The 24,310-nt window shown below is 39.4% G+C and overlaps 1 protein-coding gene across 4 annotated transcripts in view; it reads left to right on the forward strand.

Moving 5' to 3' along the window:
• The first annotated feature begins 18 nt into the window (after positions 1 to 18).
• NDUFAF7 (NADH:ubiquinone oxidoreductase complex assembly factor 7) overlaps positions 19 to 24,310 on the forward strand; it is a 57,580-nt gene continuing 33,288 nt past the window's right edge. For all 4 annotated transcript variants that reach the window (XM_032410307.1, XM_032410309.1, XM_032410310.1 and 1 more), the window contains exons 1-5: positions 19 to 100; positions 408 to 568; positions 19,574 to 19,654; positions 20,450 to 20,560; positions 23,375 to 23,588. In XM_032410307.1, the coding sequence (XP_032266198.1) occupies positions 46 to 100; positions 408 to 568; positions 19,574 to 19,654; positions 20,450 to 20,560; positions 23,375 to 23,588 (622 nt within the window). In that variant the 5' untranslated portion in view covers positions 19 to 45. The remainder of the gene's footprint in view (positions 101 to 407; positions 569 to 19,573; positions 19,655 to 20,449; positions 20,561 to 23,374; positions 23,589 to 24,310) is intronic.

The raw sequence follows: 24,310 nt of genomic DNA on the forward strand, positions 1-24,310 counted from the left end.
GTGTCCTCTCCCGGAAATGGCTTCACTGCCCGCCCCAAGATCGGCATGAGCGTCTTTGCGAGGGGCGGCTCGGGGCCGCTGTGTGCGGCGGCCCGCGCGGGTAAGCGTTCGCCACGGCGGAGCAACGGTTGTGCGGGAAACCGCCTGGGGCGCCTTCCTCAGTTGGGGGCCCCTGAGGCGCTCTGAGCTGCAGACGAGTCCGGCCTCAGAGCCGGAGTGCCTGTGTGGCCGTGGGCGCTGTGCGTGCCTGCCGGCGCCTTGTGGCCGTACTGCGGTCAGGCCAGGGGTCCGCTGTCCGTGCTCCGGACGCGCTTAAGAGTCAACGCAGCAGCTTCGGAAGCACTCAGGCTGCTTGCACTTGCAAATACTAAGATGTTTTCATGGTCCCGTTTACTTGTTTTTCGTAGTCATTCCCTGTCTTTGGAGAGGGAAATACTTCAGCTCCGGGAGAGAGCCGGCAGAAACCCAGGTGACTCCAATGCTGCGGCATCTTATATACAAAATCAAGGCAACTGGCCCCATCACTGTGGCTGAGTACATGAAGGAGGTCTTGACCAACCCTGCCAAGGTACGGGTGGGGAGCCCGAGGACCAGGCCCGCTCCAGCGGCTTTGCGAGGTGTGAGCCAGGAGGGGTGTGCGCGGAGAAGCCCGAGGGTCCTCAGCTCAGGCAGTGATGCTGCCTTCTCCGGGGGAAGAGCCATCCCCCCGAAGACCTGGAGATAGCTAAATTAATGTCAGGTGGTTGGTTAGGGATGGATCAGGTCATGGCAGTGCCATGAAGAACGGAGAATAAATCCAAAGCTGTTCAGGAGGCAGTGTAACCGACTGAATTTAGGAAATGAGGGTCAGGATGTCTTTCCTATCTAGGCTGATGGTAGATGATAGTATCATTTCTCCGGGAAAGGGAAATGCAGAAGGACGAAGAGCAGCAGCTGCTTTAAGAGGGAGGGGAAGGACAGAGTTCAGTCCGAAATAGGAATCTGAAGTGCAGATGGGACTCAGACGGAAATCTCCAGTAGGCATCTGGAAATACGAATTTAGTACCTGGGGAGTTGACTGTGTTGAGATCGCATCAGCAAGCAATGGAAGCATGTTCTGGGTTTTCTTCTTGGGAATGGCAGGTCCGGGTCTCTACTGTTTTAGGATCAAGCACTGCCCTTGTTCTGTATCCTGGATTTCCTTGTCTGCTCAGCAGAGCCACTAGGTAAAAGCCTGTGGTCCTTTTATTTTAGAATGTTTTACCTTTTGTTGGGTCGAAATATGGTATCTGTGGATTTCTGGGGTTTGGCTTGTTGCTGTTGATGGTGTCCAGAGGTTTAATAAAGATAGGGATCCTTTCATACCTACTTTATGACAAACATCTCTGACAGTGGAGGTCCACTTATCATTTATTCATTTATTGAGGCTTCAGAAGTGCCAGACACTATCTCAGGCCCTGGGAATACTGCAGTGGACAGTGAAACATGGCACTTATGTTCTAGTGAGGAAATGAACTATAAACAAGGAAACAGGGGTGCCTGGGTGGCTCAGTCCTTAAGCGTCTGCCTTCGGCTCAGGTCAGGATCCCAGGGTCCTGGAATCGAACCCCACATCTGGCTCCCTGCTTAGTGGGAAGCCTGCGTCTCCCCCTCCCGCTCCCCCTGCTTGTGCTCTCTCTCTCTCGCAAATAAATAAAATATTTAGAAAAAAAAAGGAAAACAAACAAGATAATTGTAGATTATCTGTAAGTGCTTCTGAAGGAAAGGAAAGAAAAAAAAAAAAGGTTGATGGGATTGAAAGTAAGTAGTACAGTGGGAGTAGGGGTTGGAAAAGTTCTCTAGGTAGGTAGGTGGCCAGGAAAGGCCAGATGGTTGAGCCAAGGCTTGAAGGATGGGGTTGGGCCAGCCTGGTAAAGAACTGGGAGTGAGTTTCCAGTAGAGGAAGGGGAAATAAAGCTCAAAAGTTTTTGAGCTGGGAAATGCCTTGGCACATACAGAGAAGAGAAGGGCACTTGTATGGCTGGAGGGTGGTGACTGGAGTGGCAGGTTAATGGTGAGGAAAGTAGTATGAGAAGTTTGGAGAGGAGCCAGTTCATTCAAGGCTTTCATGGAATTTAGATTTTTGTGTTAGTGCAAGGGGAAACCATCAGCAGGTGCATTTTATGCATCTTGGTGATGACATCCAGGTGGAGACAGTAAGTGAGCATTTGGCTGTAAGAGTCTGGAGTTCTTGGGACACCTGGGTGGCTCAGTCGGTCAAGCGTCTGCCTTCAGCTCAGGTCATGATCCCAGGGTCCTGGGATCAAGTCACACATTGGGCTCCCTGCTCCGTGGGGAGCCTGCTTCTCCCTCTGCCCCTCCCCCTGCTTGTGCTCTCTCTCTCTCTCTCTCTCTCTCTCTCTGACAAATAAATAAAATCTTAAAGTCTGGAGTTCTTGAGAAAGATTGGATATACATATATAAATTTGTTCATCATCTGTGTATAGATGGTGTTTAAATCCAAGGAATCGGGGAGAGTATATTTAGAGAACAGGAGGTTACCCAGGATTAAGCCTTGAATTTAGAGTAGAGGCTTTTTTCCTTTTCTTTTTTTTTTCTTTTTTCTTCTTTTCTTTTTTAAATCAGCCTTAATTTCTATTTTATTTAAAAATTGGTTTAACCCTTTTTTTCCTTAAAGATTCCATTTATTTATTTGACAGAGAGCGAGAGAGCGCACAAGCAGGGGGAGTGGCAGAGGGAGAGGGAGAAGCAGGCTCCTCACTGAGCAGGGAGCCCGACCCGGGGTTTGATCTTAGGACCCTGGGATCATGACCTGAGCCGCAGGCAGACACTTAACTGACTGAGCCACCCAGGTGTCCCTTTTTAAACTTTTTTTAAATTGAAGTACAGTTGATAGGATGTCAGCTTAGTTTCAGGTGTACAACATAGTGATTTTTGACAACTATATCTTATGCTAAACTCACCACGAGTGTAGCTACCATTTGAGAGTAGAGGTTCTTAACCTAGGGATCTTTGAATAGAAACCGGGGGGTTCTGAAGTTAGATGGGAATAAAAATTACACCTCTATTTGCATTAACTTTTTTTCCACCATTTTTATTGAGAAAGAATTGGCATACATCATTATGTAAGTTTAAGGCATATAGCATGATGGCTTGATTTGCATATAATGAAGTCTGAGGGTTTTTTTTAACATTTTTTTAAAAAAGGTTTTATTTATTCATTTGAGAGAGAGAGACAGAGACAAAGAGAGCACAAGCAGGGGGAGGCAGAGGGAGAGGGAAAAGCAGACTCCCTGCAGAGCCAGAAACCCGATGAGGGGCTCGATCCCAGGACCTGGAGATCATGACCTGAGCCGAAGTCAGATGCTTAACCATCTGAGCCACCCAGGTGCCCTCCCCCCGTTTTTGTTTTTTTTTTAAGATTTTATTTATTTGACAGAGCACGCACAAGCAGGGGGAGCTGCAGTGGGAGAGGGAGAAGCGGGCTCCCCACTGAGCAGGGAGAGCCTTACCTGAGCTGAAGGCAGACACTTAAACCACTAAGCACCCAGGCGCCCCTTGATTTGCATATATTGTGAAGTGATTACCTCAGTGGGTTCAGTTAACATCCATCTTTTCATATAGGTACAATAAGAAGAAAAAAAAAGGGGAAAAAATTTTTCTTGTGGTAAGAACTCAGGATTAACTAACTTTTCTGCGTATCATATATCCATGTTAGCAGTAGTCATCGTGTTGTATATCACATCCATACTAGTTATTATATAACTGGAAGTTTGTAGCTTTTGCCCACCTTACTCCAATTCTCCCTCCCCCTACCCTCTGCATCTGGTAATCAAAAGTCCAATATCTTTTTCTATGAGTTTTAGTTTTTTTATTTTATTTTAAAGATTTTATTTATCCATTTGAGAGAGAGTGAGAATGAGCAGGGGGAGGGGCAGAGAGAGAAGCAGACTCTTCCCTGAGCAGGGAGCCCCCTACCAGGTGCCCCGAGTTTTGTTTTTTTTTTTTTTAAGATTCCACATATGAGTGAATCCTACAGTACTTGTCTTTCTCTGATTTCACTTAGCATAATGCCTTAAAGGTTCATCCATGTTGTCACAAAAGGCAGATTTCATTTTTTTATGCCTGAATAACATTCCATTGTGTGTGTATATATACCACAAATTTTTTCTCATTAAAAATAGATTATTTAAGTATAGTTGACATACAATGTTGTATTAGTTTCACGTGTGCAACATAGTGATTTGACAATTCTGTATACTCACTGCTTACCACAATAAGTGGTAGTCACCATCTGACACCATACAATGTTACAATATTATTGAATATGTTTTGTATGCTGTACTTTTCATCTCTGTGACTTATTTATTTTGTAACTGGAAGTTCTGAAAATCCCCTTCACCTGTATTGCCATCCACCCATCCATTCACTTCCCCTTCGGCAACTACAAGTTCTCTGTATTTAAGAGTCTGGGGTTTGTTTGTTTGTTTGTTTTGTTTTTTTCAGATTCCACATGTAAGTGAGATCATATGGTATTTGTTTTTTTCCATCTGACTTATTTCACTTAGCATAATACCCTTTAGGTCCATCCACGTTGTCATAAATGATAAGATTTATGACTAATATTCCATTGGTGTGTGTGTGTGTGTGTATATATATACCACATTTTTTTTTTTAATACTACATCTTTATCCATTCATATATTGATAGACACTTGGGTTGCTTCCATATCTTGGCTATTGTAAATAATGCTGCAGTAAACATAGGGTTGCATTTATCTTTTTGAATCAGTTTTTTCATTTTCTTTGGGTTAATATCCAGTAGTGGAATTACTAGACCATATGGTAGTTCTATTTTTAAATTTTTGAGGAACTTCCATACTGTTTTCATAGTGGCTGCATCATTTATAGTCCCATGAACAGTACATAAGTGTTCCTTTTTTTCCACATCCTTGTCAATGCTTGTTATTTATTATCTTTTTTTATATTAATCATTCTGACTGGTATGAGGTGACACTGTGGTTTTGATGTGCATTTCCCTGATGATTAGTGATGTTCAGAATCTTTTCATGTGTCTGTTGGGCATCTGAATGTCTTCTTTGGAAAAATATCTATTCAGTTCCTCTATTTTTTTTTTTTTTTTTTTTAAGAGAGAGCATGGGCATGTGCTTGCAGTGGGGGGAAGTAAGGCAGAGGAAGAGGGAGTATCTTAAGCAGGCTCCAGTGTAGAGCCCAACATGGGGCTCAGTCTCATGACCCTGAGATCATGACCTGAGCTGAAATCAAGAGCTGGACACTTAACCAACTGAACCACCCAGGCGCCCCCCTCTGCCCATTTTTTATTAGATTTTGGGGGGATTTTTTTGGTGATAAGTTGTATAAATTCTTTATATATTTTAGATATTAATGCCTTATCAGATACAACATTTGCAGATATCTTCTTCCATTCAGTAAGCTGCCTTTTTTTTGTTGATGGTTTCCTTTGCTGTGCAAAAGCTTTTTCTTTTGTTGTAGTCCCAGTAGAATTTTTGCTTTTGTTTTCCTTGCCTAAGGAGACATATTTGTAAATATGTTGCTCAGGCTGATGTCCAGAAGATTTCTGCCTATGTTTTTCTTTGAGGATTTTTATGGTTTCAGGTCTCACATTAGGTCTTTAATCCATTTTGAGTTTATTTTTGTGTGTGGTGTAAGAAAAGGGTTCAGTTTCATTCTTTTGCATGTAGCTGTCCATTTGTTTTCCCAACACCATTTATTGGAAAGACTGTTTTTCCCCATTATATATTCTGGCCTGACTTGACATAGATTAATGAACCATGTAAGCTTGAGTTTATTTTCTGGGCTCTCCTGTTCCATTGATCTATGTGTCTGTTTTTGTGCATTACCATTTCTGTTTTGGTTAATACAGCTTTGTGGTATATCTTGAAATCTGGGATTGTGATATTTCCAGCATTGTTCTTTCTCAAGATTCCTTTTGCTATTCGAGGTCTTTTGTGGTTCCATACAAATTTTAGGATTATTTGTTCTAGTTGTGTGAAAAATGCTGTTGGTATTTTGATAGGATTGCGTTGAATCTATAGATCGCTTTGGGTAGTATGGACATTTTAACAATATTCTTTCAATCCATCAGCATGGTTTACCTGTCCACTTATGTTGTCTTCAGTTCTTTCATCAATGTCTTACAGTTTTCAGATTATAGATCTTTCACCTCCTTGGTTAAATTTATTCCTAGGCATTTTATTCTCTTTGGTGCATTTGTAGATGGGATTGTTTTTTAAATTTCTCTTTCTGCTACTTTCTTATTAGCATATTGAAACACAACAGGTATCTGTATACTAATTTTATATTCTGCAACTTTACTAAATTCATTTTTAGTTCTAATGGCTTTTTGGTAGAGTCTTTAGGATTTTCTACATAGAATGTCATGTCATCTGCAAATAGTGACAGTTTTACTTCATTCTTACCAATTTGAATGGCTTTTATTTCTTGTCTGATTGCTGCAGCTAGGACTTCCAGTACTATGTTGAATATAAGTAGTGCAAGTGGACATCCTTGTCTTGTTTCTGGGAACTTAGAGGAAACGCTTTCAGTTTGCCACTCTTAAGTATAATGTTAGCTGTGGGTTTGTTATATATGGCCTTTAAAATGTTGAGGTCTGTACCCTCTAAACCCACTTTCTTGAGGGCGCTTGGTTGGCTCAGTCAGTTAAGTGTCTGACTCTTGATTTTGACTCAAGTCATGATCTCGGAGTCGTGAGATCGAGCCCCACATTGGGCTCCATGGAGGGTGTGGAGCCTGCTTAAGAGTTTCTCTCTCCCTTTCCCTCTGTCCCTCACCCTGCTTGCATGCTCTCTCAAAAAAAAAAAAAAAAAAGATAAACCTACTTTGTTGAGAGTTTTTATCATGAACAGGTGTATTTGCCAGATGCTTTTTCTGCATCTATTGAGATAATCATATGTTTTTTATTCTTCCTATCGTTAATGTATCACATTGATTAATTGGTGAATATTGAATCACCCATGTTCCTGGAATAAATCCCACTTGATCATGGTGAATGACCTTTTGATGTACAGTTGAATTCAGTTTGCTAATACGTTGTTGAAGATCTTCGCATATATGTTCACAATGTCTTTGTCCAGTTTTGGTATCAGGATAATGTTCTGCTTGTATAATGAATTTGAAGGTTTTTTTTTTCCTCTTCTGTTTTTTGGAACGGTTTGAGAAGAATAGGTGTTAACTTGTCTTTAAATGTTTGGTAGAATTCAACTGTGAAGCCATCTGGTCCTGGACTTCTGTTTGTTGGGAGTTTTTTTGTTGTTGTTGTTGGGAGTTTTTTGATTGTCAGTTCAGTTTTGTTACTAGTAATCAGTCTGTTCAAATTTTCTATTTCTTCCTGATTCACTTTTGGAAGATTTTGTATTTCTAGGAATTTTCCATTTCTTCTAGGTTGCCCAGTTTGTTGGGCAATTTTTATAGTATTCTCTATTTAGAGAGCATGAGCGGGGGGTGGGCGGGAAACTGGATAAGGGAGAGCATCTAAAGCAGTTAAGCAGGCCTCATACCCAGCGCAGAGCCCAATCAATGCAGGGCTTGATCTCATGACCCTGAGATCATGACCTGAGCTGAAATCCAGAGTTGGACACTTAACCAGCTGAGTCACCCAGGCTCCCCAATATATTGTATTCTTATAATTCTTTATTTCTGTGGTGTTATTTTTCCTTGTTCATTTCTGATTTTATTTATTTAAGTCTTTTTTTTTTTCTTGATGAGTCTGGCTTAATGTCTATCATTTTTTTTTGATCTTTTTAAAGAACCAGCTCTTGATTTCATTGATCTTTTATATTGCTTCTTTAGTCTCTGTTCCATTTATTTTTCCTCAAATACTTATTATTTCTTTCTCTTTCTATTAACTTTGTGCTTTGTTTTTCTAGTTCCTTTAGGTGTAAGGTTAGATTGTTTTGAGATTTCTCTTGTTTCTTGAGGTAAGCCTATCACTATAAACTTTCCTCTTAGAACTACTTTTGCTGCATCCCAAAGATTTTGGACCGTTGTGTTTTCATTTTCATTTCTCTCCATGTATTTTTTGATTTTACTTTGATTTCTTCATTGACCTATTGGTTTTTTGGTTGCATATTTCTAGCCTCCATGTGTTTGTTTTTTTCAGGTATTTCTTGTAATTGATTTCTAGTTTCATACTGTTATGGTTGGAAAAGATGTTTGATTTGATTCCAGTATTCTTAAATTTATTGAGACTTGTTTTTTGGTTTAATACGTGATCTGTCCTGGAGAATGTTCCATGTGCACTTGAATGTGTATTCTGCTGGTTTTGGATGGTATGTTCTGTGTATATCTGTTAGGTCTATCTGGTCTAATGTGTCTTTTGAAGCCATTGTTTCCATGTTAATTTGCCATCTGGTTCATCTATCCATTGATGTAAGTGGGGTGTTACCATCTCTTACTGTTATTATATTACTGTTTCTCCTTTTATTTGCTTTATGTATTTAGGTGCTCCTATGTTGGGTGCATATATATTTACAGTTATATCCTCTTGTTGGATTGATCCCTTTTTCATTTTGTAATGCCCTTTGTTTCTTCCTATGGTCTTTTTTTTTTTTTTAATTCATTTGAAACAGATACAGAATGAGAGAGAGAGCAGGAGCAGTGGGGAGAGGCAGAGGAAGAGGGAGAAGCAGACTCCCTGCTAAGCAGGGAGCCCGATATGGGGCTCAATTCCAGGACCTGGAGATCATGACCTGAGACCTGAGACTAAGGCAGATGCTTAACCATCTGAGCCACCCAGGTGCCTCCTATGGTCTTTGTTTTAAAGTCTGCCTTGTCTGATAAAAGGATTGCTCTTCTGGCTTTTTTTTTTGCTTCTGTTTGCATGGAATATCTTTGATTTCTTCACTTTCAGTCTGTGTCTTTAGGTCTGAAGTGAATCTTTTGTAGGTAGCATATAGAAAAGTCTTGTTGTTTTATCCATTTAGTCACCCTGTGTCTTTTGATTGGAACTCTCAGTCCACTTAAAGTAGTTACTGATAGATATGTATACTTATTGCCATTTTATTCATCATTTTCTATTTGTTTTTGTAGTTATTCTCTGTTCCTCTCTTTTGCTATCTTTCCTTGTGGGTTTTTGACTTTAAGTGTTATGCTTGGATTCTTGTCATTTTTTGTATATCTATTACGGGTTTTGATTTGTGGTCACTATTGTGTTCATATATAACATCCTATGTGTATAATAGTCTGTATTAAGTTGATGTGGCTAAAGTTTGAGCATATTCTAAAAGCACTAAATTTTTACTCCTCCCTCCACATTTTATGTACATGATGTCATATTTTACATCTTTTATTTTTTTTTAGCTGAGCACAATGTCCACTTTTTTTTTAAATTTTATTTTATTATGTTAGTCACCATACATTACATCATTAGTTTTTGAAGTAGTGTTCCATGATTCATTGTTTGCATATAACACCCAGTGCTCCATGCAGAATGTGCCCTCTTTAATACCCATCACCAGGTTAACCCATCCCCCCATCCCCCTTCCCCTCTAAAACCCTCAGTTTGTTTTTCAGAGTCCATAGTCTCTCATGGTTGGTCTCCCCCTTCATTTTTCCCTTCCTACTATCTTCTTCTTTTTTATTGTTTTTTAACATATAATGTATTATTTGTTTCAGAGGTACAGGTCTGTGATTCATCAGTCTTACACAATTCACAGCGCTCACCATAGCACATACGCTCCCCAGTGTCCATCACCCAGCCACCCCATCCCTCCCATACCCCACCACTCCAGCAACCCTCAGTTTGTTTCCTGAGATTAAGAGTCCCTCTTTTCATCTTGTTTCATTTTTTCATCCCTTCCCCTATGATCCTCTGTCTTGTTTCTCAAATTCCTGATATCAGTGAGATCATATGATACTTGTCTTTCTAATTGACTTATTTCGCTTAGCATAATACCCTCTAGTTCCATCCACGTTGTTGCAAATGGCAAGATTTCGTTTTTTGATGGCTGCATTTTATTCCATTGTGTGTATATACACACACACACACACACACACACACACCACATCTTCTTTATCCATTCATCTGTTGATGGACATCTTGGCTCTTTCCATAGTTTGGCTATTGTGGACATTGCTGCTGTAAACATTGGGGTGCACATACCCCTTTGGATCACTACATTTGTGTCTTTGGGGTAAATACCCAGTAGTGCAATTGCTGGGTCGTAGGGCAGCTCTATTTTCAACTTTTTGAGGAACCTCCATACTGTTTTCCAGAGTGGCTGCACCAGCTTGCATTCCCACCAACAGTGTAGGAGGGTTCCCCTTTCTCCGCATCCTCGCCAACATCTGTCTTTTCCTGACTTGTTAATTTTAGCCATTCTGACTGGTGTGAGGTGGTATCTCATTGAGGTTTTGATTTGGATTTCCCTGATGCCGAGCGATGTTGAGCACTTTTTCATGTGTCTGTTGGCCATTTGGATGTCTTCTTTGCAGAAATGTGTGTTCATGTCTTCTGCCCATTTATTGATTGGATTATTTGTTCTGTGGGTGTTGAGTTTGATAAGTTCTTTATAGATTTTGGATACTAGCCCTTTATCTGATATGTCATTTGCAAATATCTTCTCTCATTCTGTCAGTTGTCTTTTGGTTTTGTTGACTGTTTGCAAAAAGCTTTTTATCTTGATGAAGTCCCAGTAGTTCATTTTTGCCCTTGCTTCCCTTGCCTTTGGCGATGTGTCTAGGAAGAAGTTGCTGCGGCTGAGGTCGAAGAGGTTGCTGCCTGTGTTCTTCTTTAGGATGTTGATGGATTCCTGTCTCTCATTTAGGTCTGTCATCCATTTTGAGTCTATTTTTGTGTGTGGTGTAAGGAAATGGTCCAGTTTCATTCTTCTGCATGTGGCTGTCCAATTTTCCCAACACCATTTGTTGAAGAGACTGTCTTTTTTCCGTTGGACATTTTTTCCTGCTTTGTCGAAGATCAGTTGACCATAGAGTTGAGGGTCCATTTCTGGGCTCTCTGTTCTGTTCCATTGATCTATGTGTCTGTTTTTGTGCCAGTACCATACTGTCTTGATGATGACAGCTTTGTAATAGAGCTTGAAGTCCAGAATTGTGATGGCACCAGTTTTGCTTTCCTTTTTCAACATTCCTCTGGCTATTCGGGGTCTTTTCTGGTTTCATACAAATTTTAGGATAATTTGTTCCATTCTTTGAAAAAAGTTGATGGTATTTTGATAGGGATTGCATTAAATGTATAGATTGCTCTAGGTAGCATAAACATTTTCACAATATTTGTTCTTCTAATCCGTGAGCATGGGACGTTTTTCCATTTCTTTGTGTCTTCCTCAATTTCTTTCATGAGTATTCTGTAGTTTTCTGAGCACATATCCTTTGCCTCTTTGGTTAGATTTATTCCTAGGTATCTTATGGTTTTGGGTGAAATTGTAAATGGGACCGACTCCTTAATTTCTCTTTCTTCTGTCTTGTTGGTGTATAGAAATGCCACTGATTTCTATGGATTGATTTTATATCCTGCCACTTGACTGAATTCCTGTATGAGTTCTAGCAGTTTTGGGGTGGAGTCTTTTGCGTTTTCCACATAAAGTATCATATCATCTGCAAAGAGTGAGAATTTGACTTCTTTGCAGATTTGGATGCCTTTTGTTTCTTTTTGTTGTCTGGTTGCTGAGGCTAGGACTTCTAATACTATGTTGAATAGCAGTGGTGATAGTGGACATCCCTGCCATGTTGCTGACCTTAGGGGGAAAGCTCTGTTTTTCCCCATTGAGAATGATATTCGCTGTGGGTTTTTCATAGATGGCTTTTATGATATTGAGGTATGTACCCTCTATCCCTACACTCTGAAGAATTTTAATCAAGAAAGGATGCTGCATTTTGTCAAATGCTTTCTTTGCATCTATTGAGAGGGTCTTATGGTTCTTGTTCTTTCTTTTATTAATGTATGACATTGATTTGCAGATGTTGAACCAACCTTGCAGCCCAGGAATAAATCCCACTTGCTCATGGTGAATAATCCTTTTAATGTACTGTTGGATCCTACTGGCTAGTATTTTGGTGAGAATTTTTGCATCCATGTTCATCAGGGATATTGGTCTGTAATTCTCCTTTTTGATGGGGGTCTTTGGTTTTGGGATCAAGGTAATGGTGGCCTCATAAAATGAGTTTGAAAGTTTTCCTTCCATTTCTATTTTTTGGAACAGTTTCAGAAGAATAGGTATTAATTCCTCTTTAAATGTTTGGTAGAATTCCCCTGGGAAACCATCTGGCCCTGGGCTCCTGTTTGTTGGGAGATTTTTGATTACTGCCTCAATTTCCTTACTGGTTATGAGTCTGTTCGGGTTTTCTATTTCTTCCTGGTTCAGTTTTTGTAGTTTATAGGTCTCTAGGAATGCATCCATTTCTTCCAGATTGTCTAATTTGCTGGCATGTAGTTGCCCATAATATGTTCTTATAATTGTTTGTATTTCTTTGGTGTTGGTTGTGATCTCTCCTCTTTCATTCATGATTTTATTTATTTGGGTCATTTCTCTTTTCTTTTTGATAAGTCTGGTCAGGGGTTTATCAATCTTATTCTTTCAAAGAACCAGCTCCTAGTTTCATTGATCTGTTCTACTCTTCTTTTGGTTTCTATTTCATGGATTTCTGCTCTGATCTTTATTATTTCTCTTCTCCTGCTGGGTTTAGGCTTTATTTGCTGTTCTTTCTCCACCTCGTTTAGGTGTATGGTTAGGTTGTGTATTTGAGACTGTTCTTGTTTCTTGAGAATGGCTTGTATTGCTATCTACTTTCCTCTTAGGACTGCCTTTGCTGTATCCCAAAGATTTTCTTTTTTTTTTTTTTTTTTTTTTTTTTAAAGATTTTGTTTATTTATTTGACAGAGATACACAGCGAGAGAGAGAACACAAGCAGGGGGAGTGGGAGAGGGAGAAGCAGGCTTCCCGCAGAGCAGGGAGCCCGATGCGGGGCTCGATCCCAGGACCCTGGAATCATGACCCGAGCCGAAGGCAGACGCTTAACCATCTGAGCCACCCAGGCGCCACCTGTATCCCAAAGATTTTCAAGAGTTGTGTTTTCATTTTCATTTGTTTCCATGAATTTTTTTAATTCTTGTAATTTCCTGGTTGACCCGTTCATTCTTTAGTAGGATGCTCTTTAGCCTCCATGTATTTGAGTTCTTTCTGACTTTCCTCTTGTGATTGAGTTCTAGTTTCAAAGCATTGTGGTCTAAAAATATGCAGGGAATGATTCCAGTCTTTTGATACCGGTGAGACCTGATTTGTGACCTAGGATGTGATCTATTCTGGAGAATGTTCCATGGGCACTAGAGAAGAATGTGTATTCTGTTGCTTTGGGATGGAATGTTCTGAATATATCTGTGAAGTCCATTTGGTCCAGTGTGTCATTTAAAGCCTTTATTTCCTTGTTGATCCTTTGCTTAGATAATCTGTCCATTTCAGTGAGGGGGGTGTTAAAGTCCCCTACTGTTATTGTATTGTTGTCGATGTGTTTCTTTGATTTTGTTATTAATTGGCTTACATAATTGGCTGCTCCCATGTTAGGGGTATAGATATTTACAATTGTTAGGTCTTCTTGTTGGATAGACCCTTTAAGTAGGATATAGTGTCCTTCCTCATCTCTTATTATAGTCTTTGGTTTAAAATCTAATTTGTCTAATATAAGGATTGGCACCCCAGCTTTCTTTTGATGTCCATTAGCATGGTAAATGGTTTTCCATCTCCTCACTTTCAATCTGACGGTGTCTTTGGGTCTAAAATGAGTCTCTTGCAGGCAGCATATCAATGGGTTTTGTTTTTTTTATCCATTCTGATACCCTGTGTCTTTTGATTGGGGCATTTAGCCTATTTACATTCAGGGTAACTATTGAAAAATATGAATTTAGTGCCATTTTATTGCCTGTAAGGTGACTGTTACTGTATATTGTCTCTGTTCCTTTCTGGTCTATGTTGCTTTTAGGCTCTCTCTTTGCTTAGAGGACCCCTTTCAATATTGCTTGTAGGGCTAGTTTGGTGTTTGTAAATTCTTTTAGTTTTTGTTTGTCCTGGAAGCTTTTTATCTCTCCTTCTATTTTCAGTGACAGCCTAGCTGGGTATAGTATTCTTGGCTGCATATTTTCTCAGTTAGTGCTCTGAATATATCATGCCAGTCCTTTCTGGCCTGCCAGGTCTCTGTGGATAGGTCTGTTGCCAATCTAATGTTTCTACCGTTGTAGGTTACAGACCTCTTGTCCCAAGCTGCTTTCAGGATCTTCTCTTTTTCTCTGAGACTTGTAAGTTTTACAATTAGATGTCAGGGTGTTGACCTATTTTTATTGATTTTGAGGGGGGTTCTCTGTGCCTCTTGGAGTTTGATGCCTGTTTCCTTCCCCAAATTAGGGAAGTTCTCTGCTGTAATTTGCTCCAGTATGCCTTCTGTCCCTCTCTCTCTTTCTTCTTCTTCTGGGATCCCAATTATTCTAATGTTTCGTCTTATGGTATCACTTATCTCTCGAATTCTGCCCTCGTGATCCAGTAGTTGTTTATCTCTCTTTTTCTCAGCTTCTTTATTTTCCATCATTTGGTTTTCTATCTCACTGATTCTTCTGCCTCATTTATCCTAGCAGTTAGAGCCTCCATTTATGATTGCACCTCATTAATAGCCTTTTTGATTTCGACTTGGTTAGATTTTAGTTCTTTTATTTCACCAGAAAGGGATTCTCTAGTATCTTCCATGCTTTTTTTTCAAGCCCAGCTAGTATCTTTATAATCGTCATTCTGAACTCTAGTTCCGACGTCTTACTAATGTCTGTATTGATTAGGTCCCTGGCAGTCGGTACTGCCTCTTGTTCTTTTTTTTGAGGTGAGTTTTTCCATCTTGTCATTTTGTCTAGAGGAGAATAGATGAATGAGAGAACAAAATGCTAAAAGGGTAACAACGACCGCAGAAAAACATACACCAAACAAATCAGAAGAGACCTGAAACCAGGGGGAAAAGAAAGGGAAAGAAAAAAAAAAGAGTATGATCAGGCTGGTGAATAGGTCAGTGCCAAACACTAGATTTTGGGCATATTTTGGTCTGTTAGAAGAAATAGCTTCCCAAAATTTTAAAGAAAGAAAAACTTATATATGTACAAAAATAAGGATAAATACAATGAAGGGGTGGAATCTGACTGTAAAGATGAAAATTATAAAAGATTTTATAAAAGGAATTGATAAGAAGTTGGTTGAAAAAAGAAAGAAGAAAAATTTTTTTAAAAAGTAGGGGAGAGAATGTGATCAGGCAGGAGACTAGAACAAAGCCATACACTAGAGATTTAGGGTATATTTTGGTCTGTTAGAAGAAACTGTATCCCAAAATTTTAAAGGGAGAACAACTTATATATATAAGCAAAAAATAAGGTTAACTACAATGAAGGGATAGAATATGACTCTAAGAATGAAACTTCAAAATAGATTTTAGAAAAACGAATTGATAAGATGTTGGTTAAAAAAGGGAAAAAGAAAAATTCAAAAAAAAAATAGAAAAAGAAAAAAAATAAAGAAAATTTGAAAAATTAACTTTGAAGGACTAAAGAATCATGGGGAAAAAAGCCATGAATTCTATGTGCTGTATTCCCCTAGTGCTAGAGTTCTGCAGTTCTCATTTATTGGTAAACTGGGTCTTGGCTGGATGTTCTTGCTGATCTTCTGGCCAGGGGGCGGGGCTGTTGCCGTAATTCTCCAATGTTCTTTGCCAGTGGCGGAATTGCCCTACCCTTGCTGCGGGCCAGGCTAAGTAATCTCGGGTTTGCTCTTGGTAGCTTTTGTGCCCTGAAAGATTTCTGTACGGCTTTGGAGGATGAGAATGAAAATGGTGGCCTCCCAGTCTCAGCTCTGGAGGAGCCGAGAACTCGGGGCCCCACTCCTCAGTGAGCCCCCAGAGAAAAGCAGTCAATCACTCCTGTCTTCCCGGTCTCCAGCCGCACTCTGTGCCCACCTGGCCTGTGACCGAGCGTTTCTATCTCTGGCACCCGGCCCTGTGTGGAGTCTCCAAACCCAGCAGATCCCTGCGGTGCGCTCCCGTACCGCTCCTCCCGGGGGAGGAAGGGGAGTTTCCCCAGATCTGCCACTTGTTGGGTCCCTGCTGGAGGAGCAGTGGCCCGACTGTGCCACGGATCACAGTTTATGGCAACCCCGAGCTGAGAGCCCGCTCCTCGGCTCCATCTCTGCAACTGGCTTCTCCGCTCTGCTACGTGGGAGCTCTGCCGCACTCAGGCACCCCCAGTGTTTCTGTGACCCCGAGGGTCCTGAGACCACACTGTCCCAGCAAGGGTTCCACCTCCCGCTTAGCCACTGGAGCGATGTCCCTCAGCAGAGCAGACTTCTAAAAGTTCCAGTTTTGTGCTCTGCTGCTCTATTACTTGCTGGTAGCCAGCTGACGGAGGCTCCCTCTCCCCGTGGTCTATCTTCCTGAATATCGTTGCGGATTCACTTCTCCACACGTCCTACCTTCCAGAAAGTGGTTGCTTTTCTGTTCAGAGAGTTGCTGCTATTCTTTTGTTCAATCTCCTGTTGAGTTTGTAGTTGTTCAGAATGGTTTGATACCTATGTAGCTGAATTCCTGGGACCAGACGAAATTTAGTTCTCCTACTAGTCCGCCATCTTGCTCCTCTCTCATATTTTACATCTTTTAATTTTGTGTATCTGTCAACTAATTTTTGTACATATAATTGATTTTACTCCTTTTGTGTTTTAACCTTGATCGTATCTTTGTAATAAATGAATCTATTATCTTTGGTATATGTTTGCTTTGCCTATGAAATTTTTTGCTTTTGTAATTTCCTTTTAGTTATGCACCCCCACACCCCACACCCCACTTTTTTTTTTTCCCCAATCAGAGTATTCCCTTTAACATTTCTTGTTGGCTAGTTTGGTGTTGATGAACTCCTTTAACTTGTTTGGTAAACTCTGTCTCCCCTTCTATTCTGAATGATAATCTTGCTTGGGTAGAGTATTCTTTCTTGAGGTTTTTTTCTTTCAATGCTTTTAATATCAGTGCCTTAAAATCATTCCTTTCTGGCCTTCAAAGTTTCTGCTGAAAAATCAGCTCATAGCCTTATGGGATTTCCCTTGTTTATAACGGTTTTCTTGCTCCTTTTAAGATGGTCTCTTTATCGTTATTTTTTGCCATTTTAATTTTTTTGTGTCTCGTGGACCTCCCTGGGTTCATCTTGTTAGGGGTTCTCTGTGCTTCCTGGATCTGGATGTCTGCTTTCTTCCCCATATTAGGGAAGTTTTCAGCTATTACTTTTTTAAATAAGTTTTTTTGCCTTCATCTCTCTCTCAGCCTTCTGGTACCCCTAATAATGTGAATGCTCTTAATGCTTGAAGATGTTGCTGAGTTCCTTCAACTTATTCTCATTTTTTAAATTCTTTTTTCTTTTTGCTGTTCAGCTTGTTTGCTTTTCTTTACCCTTTCAGATTGCTAATCTGTCCTGCATCCTCTAATCTGTTGATTCCCTCTAGTGTTTTTTCATTTTAGTTATTGTATTCTTCAACTCTGACTGGTTCTTTTGAATATTTATGCTCTTTGTGAAGTTCTTCCTGCATTCATTTGCTCTTTTCTCAAGTCTGATGAGTAGCTTTATCACCATTACTTTGAACTCTTTATCAGGCATATTGCTTATCTCAGTTTCATTTAGCTCTTTTTCTGTGATTTTTGTCTTATTCTTTCATTTGGGACATAGTCCTCTGTCCCCTCATTTTGTTTAACTCTCTGTGTTTTTATCTATGTATTAGGTAAATCAGCTACATCTTCTGGTCTTGAATGTAGTGGCCTTGTGTATAAGAGGGTCTACACCAACATTTGTTGTTTCTTGTGTTTTTAATGGTGGTCTTTCTAATAGGCATGAGGGATATCTCATGGTTTTAATTTGCATTTCCCCATTAGCCTCTAACTGAAATTTAGCATTTCTCTTATTATGAACATAGGAAATAATCACTGGCATCAGTAATACCAATGATTTTAGCATCCATGGAAATCACTGATATTGTCATATACCAATAGTGATCATAGGTATCTGAAAATACATTGTGTTCTTCCATACTTTAAAACTTTGTTACTTATTAGACCTCAGGCTTAGCTTTGTTTATTAATGTATTTATAAGGATGCATATATGTTACTATATCACAAGTTTGTTTTTTAAATATTGGATGAATGTTTTTCAGTTTTTTGGAGGGAGCGGTAATCCTCTGTGTTTTAAGTCCTGCATTTAAAAACATTCTATGAAGGAATACATAGTCTTCATCTACCAGAGTGATTCATAATGTGCCACAAAAACACCGCTGAAATGTTCACATATGAAGGGAAAGAGAAAAGCTAGAGAGGAGATGCTGTATGAAATGAAAACAGTTTTTTTTTTTTTTTTTTTAAATGGGAGTGACTCAAGTATATTTCTGCTGCTGAGAGAGGGAAGTTAAAGTGTTTAGAGAAGGGGGTGGTAATGAGATCCTGGCCCATGAGAGCTGCGTGAGGAGAGGCAATGATCCAGAGCACAGGTGGCGGGATTAGGTTTGGATAAGAGCAGAAGGTAAAGGCATTTCATCTTCAGTTCTGAGGAATGAATGGGAGCAGGTGGAGGCCAGGTGAAGGCCAGGTGGGGTCAGGGCACTGAGTAAATCCTATTTTATAACCTTCTTTACTTCCTTTATGGGCAGGAGTCTAGGTCCCCTGCTGAGTAAAGTGGTGGAGGAAGGGGCTTGAGGAGCATAGGGAATTTTTTAAGAAAGAATTTTTGAGTATGTCTTGACGTTTAGACAGTATGCTAAAACTTGGGATAGGAGGGTAAATAAGATGGTCCTCTTCACCAAGTAACTATGCCTCTTGGTGAGGAGCACAGACATATAAATAAATTAACACATAAAAGGAAGCAGTGCAATTAGTCTGAGGTTGGAGGGCTGGAGGAGGAGGTTAGGGAAGCTGGCATTTGAGCAGATTCAATTTTATTGAGTATAAGATTGCCAGGGAGAAATGAGAAGGGAGAAAGGAGAGCATTTGCAATGGCATGGATGTATGGACAAGCAGGGCTAATTAAAAAAAAAAAATTACAGAGATATAAATATTCATTTATAAAAATGCATAAGTCACAGGCACATAGCTTCATGAATTTTCACAAAGTGAACCCTCCCACATAACAAGCACATAGGTCAAGCAACATCACCACCGACATCACCAGGCAGGGCTAATTTGAAACAGTGAGCATTTGGGAGAGGAGGCTGGAGGGAGGGGCAGGCAGGGTCTTACTGTGTTGGGTTGGGGAGCAGGGTGGGGTGGGAAGATGTGGGATGTGAAGATGGACATGGCATGGCTTTTACCTTTATGGTCAAGGAGTGGTCATGTTTCTACCTGTTCTGCAACTTGACTGGCACTTTGTAAAGTTTAGGTTAAGTTACTGTGTTTATCTTGTTTATTTAGAAAAGAGAGAACTTTCTTACCAAATGATTATGTTACTGTATACATTATATAAGATTTTGGAGGGGTGGTTTAAAAGGCTTATTTGAAAGTTAATTTGTTTTCTCTACTTTCTCTTTTTACTCAGGGATATTATGTGTACCGTGACATGCTAGGAGAAAAAGGAGATTTCATTACTTCACCGGAAATAAGTCAGATCTTTGGGGAGGTAATATTCAATGTAAACTGTAAATGAAAGCAGATCAAGTTGTATTCTTCTATAATATAGCGTTTTACAGCTTTGTTTTTGTGATTCAAGTTTTCTTTCTTTTTTCTTTTTTTTAGTTTTCATTTTTAATCATGCTGAAGGAGTAGAGAACAATGGAGGTCTAAAGAGAGAGATAAGTGAAGAAAGAGAGAAAAGATGCAAAACACTAAGGTGTTAGCGGGGAGAGACACACTCTACAGCCCCTGCCCAAGACTGCACCATAGTTAGACAGAAGTCCCCCTGTGAGAAATTCTGAATTCTTCTTAGGAATTTTAGTTCGTTGATTTCTGCTAAAAACCCCTTGATAAATTTAGATATAGGAAATAGTACAAAAAAGGAAATAGAATCTAGGTATTAAAAAATGTTAATTATGCCTAAAAAGCCACGTAATTATTGAAATCATATGAATATGAAGAAGTGGCATAATCCTATTCCATGTGTTTATTTGCTTTCAAAGACTAACACCTTCCTGTAAGTGATATCCTCTTACCTGTGTTATGAGACCTCTTACAGGAGGACTGCCTTTTAACTGTTTTCTCCTGTTACTAAGCTTTCTAAGTGGTGTCTTTTGTAATGTAGTCTCTGTGAAGCTCCTGGGTGTGCATACATACATGTACATATTAAGTAACATACATACGTACATACATTGCAAACATTTTGCTTTCTGGCATAAAGTACGTGTTTATGTTGAGTTTTATATTGTGGTATACTTTTATATTTTATAATACTTCAGTGTAGTTTTTTTCCTTGTCACAGCTGCTAGGTATATGGTTCATTAGCGAATGGATGGCTACTGGAAAAAATGCAGCTTTCCAACTGGTGGAACTGGGCCCAGGCAGGGGTACCCTCGCAGGAGATATTTTGAGGGTAGGTAATAAAAGAATGGCTTTAGATCCTCACGTACTCACCTGAATCTTTGTTCTTTTGACTTGTTTGCAAACTCCATTGATTTCCTTGGCTTTTGGTCCTACCTCCTTAACAACCTCTTTCTCAGCTGAAGTACAATGTCAGAATAATACAATGAATTGTAACTTGTTGTCTGTTTGTAATCTAAAAAATGAGGGTGGGAGAGAATGTGAATGGTAAAAGTTTAGAACATTTAGAAGACATTATGGGAGAGTATATTTGTCTTCTAGGTAGGAAAAAAGTTTTTGAATTACATAAAAAGCAGAAGCCATAAAGGAAAAGATGAATAGAAGGATAATTTCAACTACATTAAAGAAATTTTTTTTAAAGATTTTATTTATTTGTCAGAGAGAGAGCACAAGCAGGGGGCGTGGCAGGCAGAGGGAGAAGCAGGCTCTCTGCTGAGCGAGGAGCTCGATGTGGGGCTCCATCCCAGAACCCTGGGATCATGCCCTAGCTGAAGGCAGACGCTTAACTGACTGAGTCACCCAGCCGTCCCAAATTTTTTGTTCTTTAAAAAAATTAGGAACTTCTGTTCTTCAAAGACACTGTAAAGAGAGGAACAAGACAAGCCGCCACAGAGTGGGAGGAGTTATTTGCAACACATATAACCAACAAAGAACTGGTAGTTAGAATACATAAAGAATTCCTTTCAGTTGTTAAGATGGTGACATATAACTCGATAGAAAAGTCAGGCTAAAGATGTGAACAGGCCCACCATGAAAGAGGAAATCTACATGGCCAGGAAAAACCAAAAAAATGCTCAGACTGGTTGGGAGTCAGGGAAATGAAAGTTAAAATCACAGATACTACTATACCCTCAAAATGAGAAGATTTGGCAGCACCAAGAGTTGGTGAGGATGGGGAGATGTGGCACACTGGGGACTCTCATACACTGTTTGTAAGAGTGTAATTTGGCGTAAGCACTTCGAAGTGCTTATTGGGCATCATCTGCCAACGTCAAAGTTCTTATACTGTATGACCCAGTGGTTTTACTGCTAGGTGTATGCCCTATGGGAATGAGTGCATATACGTACCAGGATACATGTACAAGAAGACAGCATTGTTTAGAATAGCCAAAAAACTGGAAACAACCCAGACGACTATCAGTGGGAAAATAAATCAATAAACTGTGGTACAGTCATACAATGGAATGCCAAGCGTTGTGCAAATGCATGAAGTCACAGCAGAATGCACGATATTCAGATGAAACTCAGCAAATGTTGAATGAAAACAGCAATTTGTACAAGAATTCGCATCATATGATTGTATTATATAAAATCCCCAAAGAGCATTAAACAATATGTGTTTGGTGATTCAAACGTGTTCAGTAACATTTATAAAGAAAAAGTGGGAAATTATAAACTCCAGATTGAGAACAGTGGTGACCTTTGACAGTGAGGGAGGACATGGGGGCTCCAATGGGAAGGGTCAGGTCACTCTCCTTTAATCAGAGATAGCTGATATTTTTCCATGTATTGTTCTTTCTTCCATTCTACCTAAGATTTTCTAAAAACATTAAAAAGGAGGAATGTTTAAAGTACATGATAAGTACTTGTATTAAACTTTTGTTGTTATACTGTTTTGGAATCCATTGGTCTTTTTTAGTTTATCTTAAGTGTATAAAATAAAACACATATTCAGTATACATTTAAATGCCTTGATGCTGTATGATTTTTGCTTGAAATTAGGAATCGAAGGCTTTTAATTTATAAATCTGACAACCTTGATTATATCATATTTGGGAGGTAAAAGAAACCAACCACTGATTTAGGTTTCCGGGGCTCTATTTTATATCTCTTTAAATTGGCAAAGTCATTTGAATATAAAATATTTGATAAGGTCCTCAAATAATACCATCTTGTTTCAAGTACTTTAAAAATCAAGCCCACAGCTCTTAAAATGTATAAAGGATGCTTCCCTAGATCCAGTCCTAAGAACCTTAAAAAGCCAAAGAATTTAAAGGAATGTTAAGAAAATAGACAAAGACATATTTGCAGACTTGTTTTCATTTCTTGATCATAATATCTGAAGGATTTTTCTCTTGGGAAGTTTTTCTATTTGTAGTTTCATTTCAAAACAAAATTTGGAAAAATCATCTTGTCCTTATTATCAGCCTATACATGCATAATCAGATCTCCAAAGCAGGAGGCAAATCACCAATGAAAATTAAATTCAGATGAAAAATATTATTGATGTACTTTATGCTTTGGCATTGAATTTTTAGCATTAAAATATTGATAAAGTATTAGTATATTCCTTTTTTCCTCATGTTTACAACAGTTATAAAAATGTGTGTAGCTAAGAAAAAATTAAAAATGTGGAAGAATTACCAAGTTAAACTGTCAAGTTTTTAGAGCCACTCAAATTTTATTTCCTGAAGATACAGTTTAAACATCTCAAAGATGAGATTATTTCATAGACATAGCAGCTTTATAAAATCAAGGGTATATATACAATTTATTTTCTTGTTTTCTTTTTAGATCCCTTAATCTGCTTATTTATTGGATGTTAAATCTTTAATTTTCTTTTATTAGTCAATCTAATTTTTATCATTAGGAAACCAAATTGTGTACTGTTCATCTCTTATGTGGACAATGTATAATAACGGATAGGTTATGATTCTCATAGACTGCTGGAGAGTGGCTTGTGTGAAGAACAAATTCCTCCAAAACCAAATGTTATTCCTGTAACATGAGCAAATTGTTAAGGTAAATGGTTAGAAAAACCCCAAATCTGCTCAACACTTGTATTTTTCCCTTTTTTTGTCTTTAGGTGTTCAGTCAGCTTGGATCTGTGCTGAAAAACTGTGACATTTCAATACATCTGGTAGAGGTGAGCAGAAAATTGAGTGAGATTCAAGCATTAACACTGACTGAAGAGAAGATCCCACTAGAGCGAAATGCTGGATCCCCTGTATATATGAAAGGTGTTACAAAATCTGGGATTCCAGTCTCATGGTACCGAGATCTGCATGATGTTCCAAAAGGTAATTCTTTTACACGATGTAATGAGATCATTTTGATCGCATCCCATCCCAGCAATGATAGGTGACCAGAGCCACAGAGGACACGCTAATAGATTGAGTTAGTGCTGCCAGGTCCCTTACTCATAGGGAAGAGCGAATCCTTTTCTTGAAAAGAGCATTGTATTAGAAAATAACATGGCTAACAATAGGAGCAATGAATTTCCTGTGGTTTTGCAGAAGCGACAGTGTGGATCTCTGTTGTACCTTTTAGTTTTTCCTGACCCCTAAGAAAGTGCTGGTGCTGAAGCAGCCCCAGGCAGTGGGGCCTGACGGAAGCAGCGTTAGGTGGGTTTAGTTTAACTGTCATCTTTTGAACATTCTTGCTGGCCTTTCAGGGGGATGGAAAATCCCTGCACCGGACAGGCGTCCTGTGTTGATGAGTCCCTGCTCATACCTGCAGGGGTGCTCAGCTCTCGGGGAAGCCACTTCAGCCAGCCCCGGGCTCAGCTGTCTCAGAGATTTTAGCAAGTTCAAGGCCTCTTTGAGCTAACCAATTTGAGTTCTGATTTCTTTCATGCCTGGTGAGGGATAAAAGTTTAAACTGATAATTGAGATAGCCTAGCTGTCTGGTCTTGCTGTGTGGGAAATGAGAACAGTAATGTTCTTTTGTCTGTTCTGCAGAGTAGGTGAAGATGTGAATGAGGTAGATGATTCTCTGTAGCGATGGCTGTGCAAACACCACG

This window comes from Phoca vitulina, unplaced genomic scaffold (genome assembly GCF_004348235.1).
Source record: "Phoca vitulina isolate PV1807 unplaced genomic scaffold, GSC_HSeal_1.0 scaffold12, whole genome shotgun sequence".
In the NCBI taxonomy this organism is placed as follows: domain Eukaryota; kingdom Metazoa; phylum Chordata; class Mammalia; order Carnivora; family Phocidae; genus Phoca; species Phoca vitulina.